Here is a 13,853-nt window from a genome sequence, read left to right as displayed (position 1 = left end):
GGCTTCAAGACAGATACTGAGGGGGGAGGAAAGTAAAGGGAAGATCTGAGCAGAGCAGGAGAGGTAGAAAGAGATCAACAGAAAAGAGGGCATTTGTTTTAGAGAAATGAAGGCACTGTGATTAAGAAAAGGGAGAAACGGCTTAACTGTTGCATTGAGAAGGGTTTCTAAATGAGATGTTTTCAGTGATAGCTTTGCAGCATTCAGATGTTCTTGTTTATGTGTCCTTTGTAGTGGAAATGGTAGTGGCAAAAAGGACAAGAAGAGTGAAGAGGGACATCCTCCAAAACACTTGAATGTCCTCGTGTTATTTCCCTTTAGTGAATTTCCTTACATGTCTCCCTTTCCTTTTCTTCATCGAGTGTCTCATCTGTTTTCCCAATGTCCGTCTTCTTGTCTCCGTGCAGTTCCAGGAGGTGCAGGCTCGGCGCGAGGCGGCGGAGAGGCGGAGGTTCCCCCTGGAGAGGAGGCTGAAGGAGTACATCATCGGGCAGGAGGGGGCCATCAATACTGTGGCCTCAGGTAAACACACACACACACACACACACACACACACACACACACACCTCAAAGTATTATAAAGACTTGCTTTTAAGCCACAGCCGCGCTTCCACGCCTTTTTGTTTTCCTTTCTATCTTTTCTGTCTCCCATGTTTCTGTTTTGCACTCCCCTCGTTTTCCTCCCTCTCCCTTCCTTCCCACAGTAGGCGGGCTCAGACAGACCGGCGGAGGCTGTAATTGGTTAATTGTGATGAATGAGCTGTCTGTCAGGCATACACAGGTGCTGTGTGCATGTGTGTGTGTGTGTTTGTGCGTGTGACAGCTGAGGAGGCCAGGCTTGGAGCCGCCAGTTAACACGATTACAGAGAGAGGAGACATACTACAGACCCCCTCCTCCTCTCTTCTCTCCCTCTTTCTGCCCCCCCTCTCCTCAGTTTCTCCCTCCATCTCTCTCTCATTACCCCCTAGATCTTCATCCCACCCACTATTCCTCCTTCACCTTTCCGTCATCGTTCGTCCATGCTGTGCCCTCCATTTCCCTTCCTCAAAACGCACAGGGATGGAGAGGCGGAAGGCAATGAGATGGAGACAGGAAGTGGAAAGCAGATGAGACCCAGGGTAAAACAAATGGAGGGAGACAAAACAAATAGATGATGGGAGGAGGTAGCAGAGATGTGCCGAGAAGCACAAAGCATCGACGGAGAGAGCGAGTGTAATGCATAGAGAAGAGGAGGGAGGATGAGTTAGAGCACAATAACCCAGCAGACAGTAAAGAGCTGATATTACACCAGGCATCCACGGAGGCCATGTATTGATCCGTGTGTGTGTGTGTGTGTGTGTGTGTGTGTGTGTGTGTGTGTGTGTGTGTGTGTGTGTGTGTGTGTGTGTGTGTGTGTGTGTGTGTGTGTGTGTGTGTGTGTGTGTGTGTGTGTGTGTGTGTGTGTGTGTGTGTGTGTGTGTGTGTGTGTGTGTGTGTGTGTGTGTGTGTGTGTGTGTGTGTGTGTGTGTGTGTGTGTGTGTGTGTGTGTGTGTGTGTGTGTGTGTGTGTGTGTGTGTGTGTGTTAAGGGCTCTGCAGCAAAGAATGAGGCTGTGCGTTATTTTTATGGTCCTGGACAGATTTGTGAAAATAATCAACTCACTCCCAAAGCTACAAGCGGATATTATAATCTCTAATATTACTCCGTGCGAGCAAATACTGCAGAGTTTATAGCCAACAGGAGAACAACTTGGATTTTATCCTCCAAACATAAAAAAATTTGTATACATAACTACAATTATTAACATCCAAACTAAAGCTTCTGAAAATACAAACTGCTATTTGAGCAATAGTTACGTTCTTGGAAGAGGGAATCGTGGGAATTCTAGTCTTTGGCAAGGTGATGAATGATTGTTGTTATGGTGGCAAATTGTCTTGAAAGCCATAGAAGACGTCGCCACAGTGATAAAGGAACAGCTTATTGATCTCTGGGAAGTATTACAGTGAATATATCTCTCTCACACACACACACACACACACACATTGAACGCAAGGAGAGGGATGCCTTAAAGAGGCCGGAAGCAGATGGAGAATTAATCTACAAATAATTTGTACATGTTGCGTTATGTGCTATTTTGTCAGTTTATCAAAGATGAGCTGAGCAGGAATGAGTCAGAGAGAGGAAGTAGAGATTTAGAGATGAGGAGATGGACCAGGATGAGCGGAAGGGATATACTGAGACAACAAATGAGAAAGAGATGCACAGATAACGAGAGCTGCACAGGACCAGAGTATGTCAATGAAGAAGCAACCTATACAACAATGTGTTTTATTATAAATATTGAATGATAAGAGTGATACAATTAGTGAAAAGCTCCTCTTATGCCACCCATCATTCTGTAAAAGCAACACAAAAAAGATACCAATGAGAGGTTTTGAAATTGCAAATATTAAGTTAACAATTATATGATTTAGTTAAAAAGAAAAAAAGAAAATCACGTATAATGGAAAAAACTATTAATTGTTAAAAGTTCTTGATGCTTTGATTTATGATGAACTATCGACCATGACTTATACACTAATTGTTTTTATATCTAAATGTATCCATTTAGCAAACCACGTTGGGAAGAAATTGGTTTTTTTTCATATCTGGCATTTGGTGTGTTGTCATGGCTCCAAAACTGCTGTTTCCTCCTGAACTCCTCATGACGAACAGCTGGCCTGAAGCAAGATATACACACACACTCTCACAGGAAGGAGGTTAGATTGATCCAGGTTTAGCTCTCAGGGCTAAGAGTTATTGAGGAGAATCATCCCTCTGTAATCGTGTTAGAGCCAACCAGACCTGCCCAACACACACTGCCTTGTGTGTGTGTGTGTGTGTGTGTGTGTGTGTGTGTGTGTGTGTGTGTGTGTGTGTGTGTGTGTGTGTGTGTGTGTGTGTGTGTGTGTGTGTGTGTGTGTGTGTGTGTGTGTGTGTGTGTGTGTGTGTGTGTGTGTGTGTGTGTGTGTGTGTGTGTGTGTGTGTGTGTGTGTGTGTGTGTGTGTGTGATAGAGAGAGAGAGCGCAAGCTTTCATTTGTTTTTGTGTCTCCTTCCTTTCCTTGTTGTTGTCGTGAGGGTCCTCTGAGAAATGTCAATGTGCCCTTCTGTCAAAGTCGGTCTCAATCAGCTAAAATACACACACACACACACACACATACACACACACACACACACACACACACACACACACACACACACACACACACACAGAAGGTTACGCTGTCATTCACACAGTCATTGATAAAGCAGACGGAGCTTTGGAGCCCCTCTTGTCACTATTCATCTCTGTGTCCATCTCTGACACACTCGTTTGTTTCTCTGTCTCCTTATCTCCATCACTTCTCTCTCTTTCCTCTCTTTATCTCCTACATCCTTACTCCTCTCTCCTCTCCTTATCTTCGCTCCTCATGCTGCTCCCCTCTCTCCCATCGTCTTTCTAGCTTCCTCTCCTTCTCCCCTCGTGCCAAGAATCTGCTCTTAATGATTATCAGCTATTAGAAGCTACTTTAACACTCACAACTGGTGTCTGTCGTGAAGTATTTTAGCTTCACTGCATCACACACAGCCTCTTGGATTTCAAAATGTGAGCAGGAAAGTTCTCATCGTCTTGGAAAAGATGCTCTTTGACAGGACATAATACTGTGGCTGTTGAAGTGTAACTCAAGTTGTGGTTCCTCGGTTCTCTTTAGCGACTTGGCCACAGCGTTCTCCTGCCACTTATGTTCTGGCTGCACTCGATAACTTGCCAAGAAATCGACACCTCTCAGATGCAATATTCTAGCTTGTTATCTTCAACTGAGATGCTAACTGTAAGATATTTATGTTGAGAACAGATGCCAGTAGTTGTTAAGGCAACAACAAGTTAGGAAGAATGCATGATGGGTGTGTGAAGACTTGTCAAAGGGCAGACATATAAGGACAAATGTCGAATCATTTTACCACGCAGTTAAATCTCAGTGTTTTTGGGTTAAGACTTGAACAAGATTGTGTTGTCACTTGTTCGATTCAAACAGGTCAGGATTCGAAATGGAAAGACTTGTAGGACTTTTTGTAAATGCTAACATTTATAACCAGAGGTAAAACTGTTATCTTAAAAACCATACTATATTTGTACTGTACTTTTAGATCATTTGGCTTTTTTAATGAACATAGGTTTGATGGATAGGGCTGGGGGTTCATGTACAGCATTGATATCGTTTTATATATATTATTTAAATATTATACATTTCGAAAGCTAAACAAAGTTTGCACTATGGAGGGGTTTTAAAGACTGGAAAAGCGCTATGAACGCAGTCCATTTACCGTTTGAACTCCATTTGATGTACCTTGAGCCTTTTGAGTTGTTTTCCACCCAAAGACCACAAGAAATTCAAGTTAAATGTATTGGTGACACGAAATATAAAATGTTCTCTGGACTATAAGAATAATCACAGACCCACATCAAGTGCTAAATAAAGTAAATACCAGCTCTGCAGCAGCAGTTGTACTCAGAGGTGGATTAACAGACCATACTGTGGACATTTGAACTTACCCAGTGGCACAATCAGGACACATCCAACAATATGTTGTATCCCTGCTCATCAGTTTGGGGGTTAAAGCGCCCCGAACAGAAGGAGAGTCTTTTCCAAGGCAAACACAGTCAGACATCCCTATGAGCAATTTAGAGTTTGGATTCAAACCTTGAGCCTTTTAGCTCAATGGCACCAATAAACTACGGACCTGCTATCATCCAAACCCTGCCCGTATACGGCTCTGCTTTTGGCCCGGACCTCTCAACAGCTTCAGGTTTGGATGAGTTTCTGCTAGTGTCTGCTTCTCCGTGGAGAGGCTGAAACAACGGGCCAAATGCACTCTTTACTCGCCTCGGATCCACCTCATCATCTCGTCTTTGTGCATGTGTGTGAGTGTGGTTGCTGGGGTGATGGCAGGGTTGGGTAGGCACTCCTCTTTAAGCAAGCGTGTGTGTCTGTGTGTGTGTGAGGCTGCGATCCATGCTAAACTGATTTCACCATGGCCGCGCCAGGGAGGCTAACACAATTACTGCTGGCTAATGGCCCCACTGACTGAGGGGGGAAGAGAGGCAGCGTGGGTAGCTTTCTGGAGGTCTCTCATCTTGCTCTCCTGCTCTGTTTTCTCTCTTCTGTCTCCCTTTTTCTGTCTCTCGCTCAAATGTCTTGACCCTTTTCTCATCCCTGCTCTCTCACTCTTTTATCATAGTTTCTGAGATACCCGTCGCCCTCGGGTCAACTCGCTTCAGTCTGGAGAAACTCAGAATACTGAGTGCAAAGGCAAATAAATGACATAATAGTGTTCTGCCTCTGTGTTTCTGCAGCCATCAGGAGGAAGGAGAATGGTTGGTACGACGAAGAGCATCCTCTCGTATTCCTCTTCCTCGGCTCATCAGGAATCGGTAAATCACTCTCATCTTTCACACCAAGCACTTCCTCTCTGTCGTTTTACCTCATGAAAAAAAGCACTCTCTTGAAAGTAGCTGCCAAAATAAACAGAACACTCGAGCAAGTTGAGTTTCTGAAGTTTGTTGAATGCTCGCGGAGTGTATTTTCCTCCTGACAGACCACTGATTTCAATAGAAACAGAATACACAAGACTACAAAAGCACACGGTGCAATGTTAACACAAATTAGAGAAACTATCAAGCGTTCAGTGAAGGGGGTTGTTTTCGAAGAATCCTATTTACTCAGTGAAACAAAATACGAATTTAAGCAACATTTTTGACTGTTTATTACATATTCATTTTTAACGAATGAATTGCAAATATCTGTTTCAAAAAAGAAGGGCCTCATTTGAGTTAATGAAGACAAACAACTAAAACAATTTTTCAAAGGTCGTTCCTTCTTGATCTATGTGCTGAACTATTCCTATAGTCAACACACTAAGAGGTTTTATTACATTTATGCGTTCAACAGTTTGGATAGGAAAGTAATGACATCATGAATAAGTTAAATGTATTCTATTGTTAGATGTCATCTACATTAGCAGTTGGTAACAAAAGCGACTATACACTGGCAGTGTCACCTGATTTAGTCCCGCCCACACGTCTGTGATTGGCTCCCTTGTTTCTCAACCAATTTCCCTTAAGGGGTAATAAAGCTGATCATCAATCCATTTCCAACTGGAGACCATTTTAAATCACTGAAAACCATTGATAGGCAGCCATTCTGAGGTCATGAACCTGGCTTTATCTGGTGCTCAGTAAGCAGAGCTGCTGCTAATTATTACACACAATACACCAAATCTACAAATATTGATATAGCTTAGCAGTGAAACAGAAGTCAATATAGTAAAAAGAAAGGCATTAAATAAAGCAGTTGCTTGTGAATACTTGTTTACATGTGTGTATGATTTTGACTGATCAACGCATTTTCTGATTGACCAGTATTGGCTTTATAAAATGCCATCCTTTTCTAATATTGAGTTTATTGCAGCCCATTGAGCTCTCGGTGTCATAAACAGCTGATTGCACTTTAAAACACTGCCAGACTCTTTTTCTGATGCGCAGAGAGAGAACACATCTCAGAGCAACTCTACAGCCGTTTCAATTAAAGAACTCCACTGGGATGGGGGGGGTGAATTGAGACTGTCCAAACTCTGTGGTGACCTTTCTGCTACAACAGATTCACACCGCACCCCTCTGTCCACGCATCTGTTTCTCACACTGTCAGAAATAAGACAACAATGCCTCAAAAAGAATTTTTAAAAAAAGGGAACCATTCATGGAGGGTTGTCCAAAATCAATCAATCAATCAATGTTTATTTATATAGCCCAATATCACAAATGTTACATTTGTCTCAGTGGTCTTCACAGTCTGTACAGAATATCAGTATGACAATACGACACCCTCTGTCCTTAGACCCTCACATCGTACAAGGAAAAACTTCCGAAGAAAACCCAGTTTAAAGGGAAAAATGGGAGAAACCTCAGGGAGAGCAACAGAGGAGGGATCCCTCTCCCAGGACGGACAGACGTGCAATAGATGCCGTGTGTAAATTGAAAAGATAATACATTTGCAACTTAGGTAGTCCAAATGTTTGGAAATGCATGTGTGTATAATAGGAAGATGAATCCACGAGGATATCCATCCAGGACCGATGATCCAGGACCACAGCCACGACTCAAGATCCAGCGCTCGCGATCCAGGACACAGGACCGCAGGATCATCCATGATTCCGGATCCCGGCGTATATAGACACCAAAAAGAAAGACATTTGGGGAAGCTGGGTTAATCGGAACATGAGTGTACACGGGTATAGACAGAGAGAAGGAAGAAGTAAGATGTCCCCCGACAAACTAAGCCTATATCAGCAAAACTAGGGGCTGAATCTAATCAGCCCTAACTATAAGCTTTATCAAAAAGGAAGGTCTTAAGCGCACTCTTAAAAACGGATAGGGTGTCTGCCGCCCGAACACAAAGTGGAAGCTGATTCCACAAATGTGGAGCTTGATAAGAAAAGGCTCTGGCTCCCATTGTACTTTTAGAGATTCTAGGAACAACCAACAACCCTGCATTCTTGCAACGCAATGCCCTAGTAGGACAGTAGGGTATAATGAGTTCTTTAAGGTAAGATGGCGCCTGCCCATTAAGGGCTTTGTAGGCGAGAAGAAGAATTTTAAATTCTATCCTGTGTTCTATAGGGAGCCAGTGTAAGGCAGCCAGAACAGGAGTAATGTGTTCCCTTTTCCTAACTCTGGTTAGTACACGAGCCGCAGCATTTTTAATCAGCTGAAGCGACTTGACTGACTTCTTGGTACTCCCTGATAATAAAGAGTTACAATAATCCAGTCTAGAAGTAACAAATGCATGGACTAGTTTCTCTGCATCGTTTTGAGGCAAGATATGCCTGATTTTTGCAATGTTACGTAGATGGAAGTAGGCGGTCCTTGAAATTGATTTCATGTGGGCGTTAAAGGATAAATCCTGATCAAATATAACACCAAGATTCCTTAGTCTCACTGGAGGCCAAATTAATGCCATCCATAGTTAGTATATCTTTAGATAATTTGTTTCGTAGATTCTTCGGGCCAAGTACAATAACTTCAGTTTTGGTCGTGTTTAACATCAAAAAGTTTAAGGTCATCCACGTTTTTAAGTCCTTAAGGCAGTCTTGAATTTTATTTAGATGATTAATTTCATCAGGCTTGATTGATAAGTATAGTTGAGTATCATCCGCATAACAATGAAAGTTTACAGAATGATTCCTTATAATATTGCCTAATGGAAGCATATATAATGTGAACAAAATAGGTCCGAGCACTGAGCCCTGTGGCACTCCATGGCTAACTTTGGTTTGCGTGGAAGATTCATCGTTGACACGTACAAACTGAGAGCGTTCAGATAGATAGGACCTAAACCAGCCTAAAGCAGTTCCCTGTATGCCAACTAAGTGCTCCAGTCTTTGCAATAGGATGTCATGGTCGATAGTATCAAATGCAGCACTGAGATCGAGCAAAACAAGAATAGAGACAAGTCCCTTGTCTGAGGCTATTAGAATGTCATTTGTGACTTTAACCAGAGCTGTCTCTGTGCTATGATGTGTTCTAAAGCCAGATTGAAAATCTTCAAATAAATCATTGTTTTTTAAGTAATCACACAACTGTTTTGCGACCGCTTTCTCAAGAATCTTTGAGAGGAACGGAAGATTAGAAATAGGTCTATAGTTGGCTAAAACCTCTGGATCAAGGTTGTGCTTTTTAAGAAGCGGTTTTATCACTGCTACTTTGAATGATTGTGGAACATAGCCTGATAATAAAGACATATTCATAATATTTAATAAAGAAGTGCTAATTAATGGAAAAACTTCCTTCAACAGCTTAGTTGGAATTGGGTCTAACATGCACGTTGATGGTTTAGAAGAGAGAATCATTGAATGTAATTGTTCAAAGTTTATGGCTGAAAAGCATTCTAGTTTACTATCTAGTGTAATATTAGAACTTACGTTTCCGGGAGCTGTTGATAACACTATACTGGTCAAAGGCAAGAGGTCATTAATTTTGTTTCTAAGAGTAACAATTTTATCGTTAAAAAAGCACATAAAATCATTACTACTGAGTGCTATGGGAATAGAAGGCTCAATCGAGCTGTGGCTCTCTGTCAGCCTGGCTACAGTGCTGAAAAGAAATCTTGCATTATTCTTATTCTCATCTATTAATGAAGAGTAGTAGGCTGCTCTCGCTTTATGCAGTGCTTTCTTATATTCATTGAGAGTAATATGCCAAATTAAACGAGATTCTTCAAGTTTAGTGGAACGCCATATCCTTTCAAGTTGTCTAGACTTTTGCTTTATTTTGCGGGTTTCGGCATTATGCCATGGAGCTAATCTATGTTGTTTTATTTTCTTCTTTTTCAAAGGAGCAACAGAGTCTAATTTTATTCGCAGTGCATCTATAGCACTATCAACAACATGATCAATTTGGGGTGGTGTACATTTTGTATAAGTTTCCTCCCCTACATGCAGACATGCTATCGAGTTAAGTATTGGTGGAATCTCTTCCTTAAATGTGGCTATAGCACTAACAGATAGGTTTCTGCTGCAAGAGCTTTTGACTAATGCTTTGTAGTCTCGTAATAGTACTAAAAAAGTTACTAAGAAATGGTCGGATAGAGCAGGATTATGCGGTTCGACTAATAGTTGCTCAATTTCAATACCATAAGTCAGAACAAGGTTGAGAGTGTGATTATAGCAGTGGGTTGGTTTATTTACACTGACAGAAACCAACAGAATCTAATATAGAGTTAAATGCAACAGTAAGGCTATTTTTATCATCTTCAACATGAATATTAAAGTCACCTACGATAATTACTTTGTCTGTTTTAAGAAAATACCAGTGTTAGCTTTAAAGCTGTGTGTACTATGGAGTAGTGTAAAGTGCTAAGTGATATGGAAATAATAAAACATATCACATTATAGATATTTTAGGGTACAGAATACATTTCTTTATAAATTAGTATTCGTTTTGTGGATTTCATCGCTGAGTGGGTAAAGGCAAATAATAAAACAGCTAGAAAAGTCTGGTAAATTCATAAAATTATATAATTTTACTGTAATGCAGCCTTTCAAGACCAGAAAAAGACAACACTATATCAGAATCCTCACACCCTGTCTAGTCTCATATCACAATATCAATATAGTGCAGAGTCCTACTTGTGTAGGAAAACAAGTTTTGGATGAATTCTGTCATTAGATTTTCAGTAGTAAAGGACAAAACTTAACATGTCTAGTACAGAGACAAGTTTAAATGTTCTCACACAGCAGCAGGATGAAGAAGTGTGAGTGTTTGTGTGTGTTTGGGAGAGAGGAAGACGGAGGGATATTAAGGGCCAGATAGATGGCTAAAAAAGACAGAGATGGTGAGATGACAGGCCAGAGAGATAGATGAAGGAGAGGCGGTGTTCATATTCTCTGTTGCCTTCAGCGACAAACTGTGGCCATAAGACATCAATATTAAACACAGCAACAAGACACACAGCCTTTCATACACACACACACACACACACACACATAATCATCATCCCCATACCAAACACAAGACATCAATATCATATATGAGCATTTATATGCAGAATATTTTAGCGACATAATGTGTGCTTCTGGAGAGCGGCAGATGATTGAAAGCTTAGTCGTCGGAGGCACTGGGATTTAGGCCAGCACTTAGAGAAGGAGAGACATCGTCTTTCTGTCGGAAATGAGTAAGCTTGTTTTCCTGAAATCTCTGCATACTGATGTATTAAAAAAAATAAGAAGGGGTTGTGTTTTTTATATTAAAAACAAAATTATTAAATGGAGGGAGCGGGTTGTTCCTTTTATTGAGGATTAATAATCAAACAACGTCTCTGATCTGTCTGATGTCACAGGAAAGACAGAGTTGGCCAAACAGGTGGCTCGCTACATGCACAAGGACCTCAAAAAGGTATGTGCGCACACACACACACACACACACACACACACACACACACACACACACACACACACAGTATACACAGCGGTGATGTTACATTCAGTCAATAGGTGGAAAATAAGTGTTCTCATAGATAAAAAACACAGACATTTAATTTAGCGACCTATTCCCGCTGTGAAGAAATGACAGAGAATTCAATTTGTTTCGGTTTCCATGGTAACTATTAGTACCAGATGTTCAACAAGATGATACACACTGATACAGCAGAGTATGGAGGTTAACCCATCGTGTGATTGCAGGGGTTCATCCGTATGGACATGTCCGAGTTCCAGGAAAAACACGAGGTAAGACCCTTGATTACTTCTGTATGTACTCAGAATGGATGCATAAACAAAAATGTCATATTTGTGAAGCTTTGTTGATACATTTAATCAGTAAATCTGAGTATTTTCTTATGACATTCAAGTACCAAATCTCATCATTTCGCACCAGAATTGTTTTGTGGTTTTCGGCATTATATGTTAAGTGTGATTCTTACAATTTACTTTGTGTGTTACATAGTTTAAAACGTACCTCTGTTCCTCGTCTCCCAGGTGGCAAAGTTCATTGGCTCCCCGCCGGGGTACGTGGGACACGAGGAAGGCGGTCAGCTGACCAAGCTGTTGAAGGCGTGTCCCAACGCTGTGGTCCTGTTCGATGAAGTAGACAAGGCCCACCCTGATGTCCTCACCATCATGCTGCAGCTCTTTGATGAGGTATGTATATAAACACACACACACACACACACACACACACACACACACACACACACACACACACACACAAAAGAGCACAGAAACATCTGTTAGTCACATTTATAAGACATTTGCAAACTGTAACGAGTCACTTTTGCTCTCTCAGGGTCGCCTCACAGACGGTAAGGGGAAAACCATTGAATGTAAAGACGCCATCTTCATCATGACCTCTAACATTGCAAGTGATGAAATTGCCCAGCATGCACTGCAGCTTCGTCAGGAAGCAGAAGAGGTCAGCCGCAGGAAGCTGGCGGACAAACTCGGTGAGAGACACAAAGCTAAATACAAATGCATACACGAGGATGACTTGCATCACACTGACTTGCATTTGTTTCGTAACATTTGTCATCGTACTACAGCATTAAAATTATTTGTACGTTGTGATTTTATTTGTTCCTACATCGAGAATGCTTTTAATCCCATTCTGATATTACTTTTTCATTTGTTGCTGTGATATAATAATGTATAATGAAATATGGTCAAATAGTTTCCCTACAAAATCATTGTGTTTAAGAACAGTGAACACATTCTCTCCAACTATAGTGATTTTGTGTGACACGGTAAAGACGTACAGAGCCCTCAGATAAACAAAATCTGAATTGAAATGGATGTTGTGCTTTTCCCCAGAGGACGTACAGAAAGGGGATGACGTCAAAATCTCCCGACAGTTTAAAGAAAGTGTGATTCGACCGATCCTAAAGGTAAGCGGGAAAGGAAAAAAAATTCAGCAGTGTCCTGTATTTGGCCTGAGAGACATCGGTAGTCATGGTCACTTCTTTGGTTCCTCCACAGGCTCATTACCGGAGGGACGAGTTTCTGGGTCGGATCAATGAGATCGTATACTTCCTGCCGTTCTGTCACTCAGAGCTGCTGCAACTGGTCACCAAAGAGCTCAACTTCTGGGCCAAGAAGGTACGCAACACCGTGATATCACAGCACCCGACATTTATAACCTGGGTGTCCTGCAGTGGGGCTGTAGGCCCCGCCCACTTCTTCCTGCAGCCGTGTGCAGGAACACACCAGATCAATATGATGTGCCACTACTACTCACTATAATGTGATTACAGTGTTTAACATGTGGAGCCTTCATCAATATTTAATTATTAATATTACAGCGGGTCTCCTGAGAGCCAGCAGGACCCTGCAGGCAGCTGATAGGACCCTGACTCATGACTCACTCAATCACATTGTGTGTGTGTGTGTGTGTGTGTGTGTGTGTGTGTGTGTGTGTGTGTGTGTGTGTGTGTGTGTGTGTGTGTGTGTGTGTGTGTGTGTGTGTGTGTGTGTGTGTGTGTGTGTGTGTGTGTGTGTGGTGTGTGTGTGTGTGTGTGTGTGTGTGTGTGTGTGTGTGTGTGTGTGTGTGTGTGTGTGTGTGTGTGTGTGTGTGTGTGTGTGTGTGTGTGTGTGTGTGTTCTTCTTTTTGTTATTTAATGTTTGAGGTGTCTGTAATAACTAGCTTCTGTCTGCATGTGGCTGTGAACACACAGCATAAATCTCATTATGAAAGAATCCTCAGGAGACATTTGTTTGTCACTCACTTATACGAAATCAATTAAATGTTCAGTGCTATCATAATTTGCCTTTAATACGGTATTTAAATGTTGTGATATTAGTGTTTGCATCTCTGGAGTAAAACGTGGCGTAGGACTTATTGAATGGAGTGTTAACATGAGAAGCTAAATGAGCATCTCTGCTTGCTGCTATTGACTGATGTTTCATTAGAACGCATTAAGGGCCTGTTGATTAGCGCTGGCAGACATGCTGCGTGACACGATCTGCTCTCTGTGTCCGTCTCCTGCATCCACCATCAGCTCCTTCTGATCTGACTGTTTATGGTAGTGTGTTATACTTAAGGCCTCACCATTTTAAGTTCACCCATTTAACACTTTTTTCTTTTAAGGAGGAACTATTTGTTGTCATATGCACTAAAGCCACAGTATAGCTATTGGCAATTGGTTCTTAATCGGAGACAACAGTGCAACATACGATAAGCTAAAGGCATAAAGAAATATGAAATGAAATAGTGCAATTAGAAATAGTGCTAGTGATACAATAGTGCAAGTAAAATGCAGGAATAAGTAAGCTGTGTTCAGGTACAATAGATTAAGATCAAACAGAATGT

The 13,853-nt window shown here is 41.6% G+C and overlaps 1 protein-coding gene across 1 annotated transcript in view; it reads left to right on the top strand.

Annotated features, from left to right (window-relative positions):
• clpb (ClpB family mitochondrial disaggregase) overlaps nucleotides 1–13,853 on the top strand; it is a 36,820-nt gene that overhangs the window by 20,607 nt on the left and 2,360 nt on the right. The window contains exons 7-14 of the mRNA XM_034097519.1: nucleotides 408–522; nucleotides 5,355–5,432; nucleotides 10,894–10,949; nucleotides 11,237–11,281; nucleotides 11,531–11,692; nucleotides 11,838–11,994; nucleotides 12,359–12,432; nucleotides 12,524–12,643. Coding sequence (XP_033953410.1) covers nucleotides 408–522; nucleotides 5,355–5,432; nucleotides 10,894–10,949; nucleotides 11,237–11,281; nucleotides 11,531–11,692; nucleotides 11,838–11,994; nucleotides 12,359–12,432; nucleotides 12,524–12,643 — 807 coding nt within the window. The remainder of the gene's footprint in view (nucleotides 1–407; nucleotides 523–5,354; nucleotides 5,433–10,893; nucleotides 10,950–11,236; nucleotides 11,282–11,530; nucleotides 11,693–11,837; nucleotides 11,995–12,358; nucleotides 12,433–12,523; nucleotides 12,644–13,853) is intronic.

This window comes from Pseudochaenichthys georgianus, chromosome 13, assembly GCF_902827115.2.
Source record: "Pseudochaenichthys georgianus chromosome 13, fPseGeo1.2, whole genome shotgun sequence".
Lineage (NCBI taxonomy): Eukaryota > Metazoa > Chordata > Actinopteri > Perciformes > Channichthyidae > Pseudochaenichthys > Pseudochaenichthys georgianus.
This window is presented reverse-complemented; position numbering and strand designations above follow the sequence as displayed.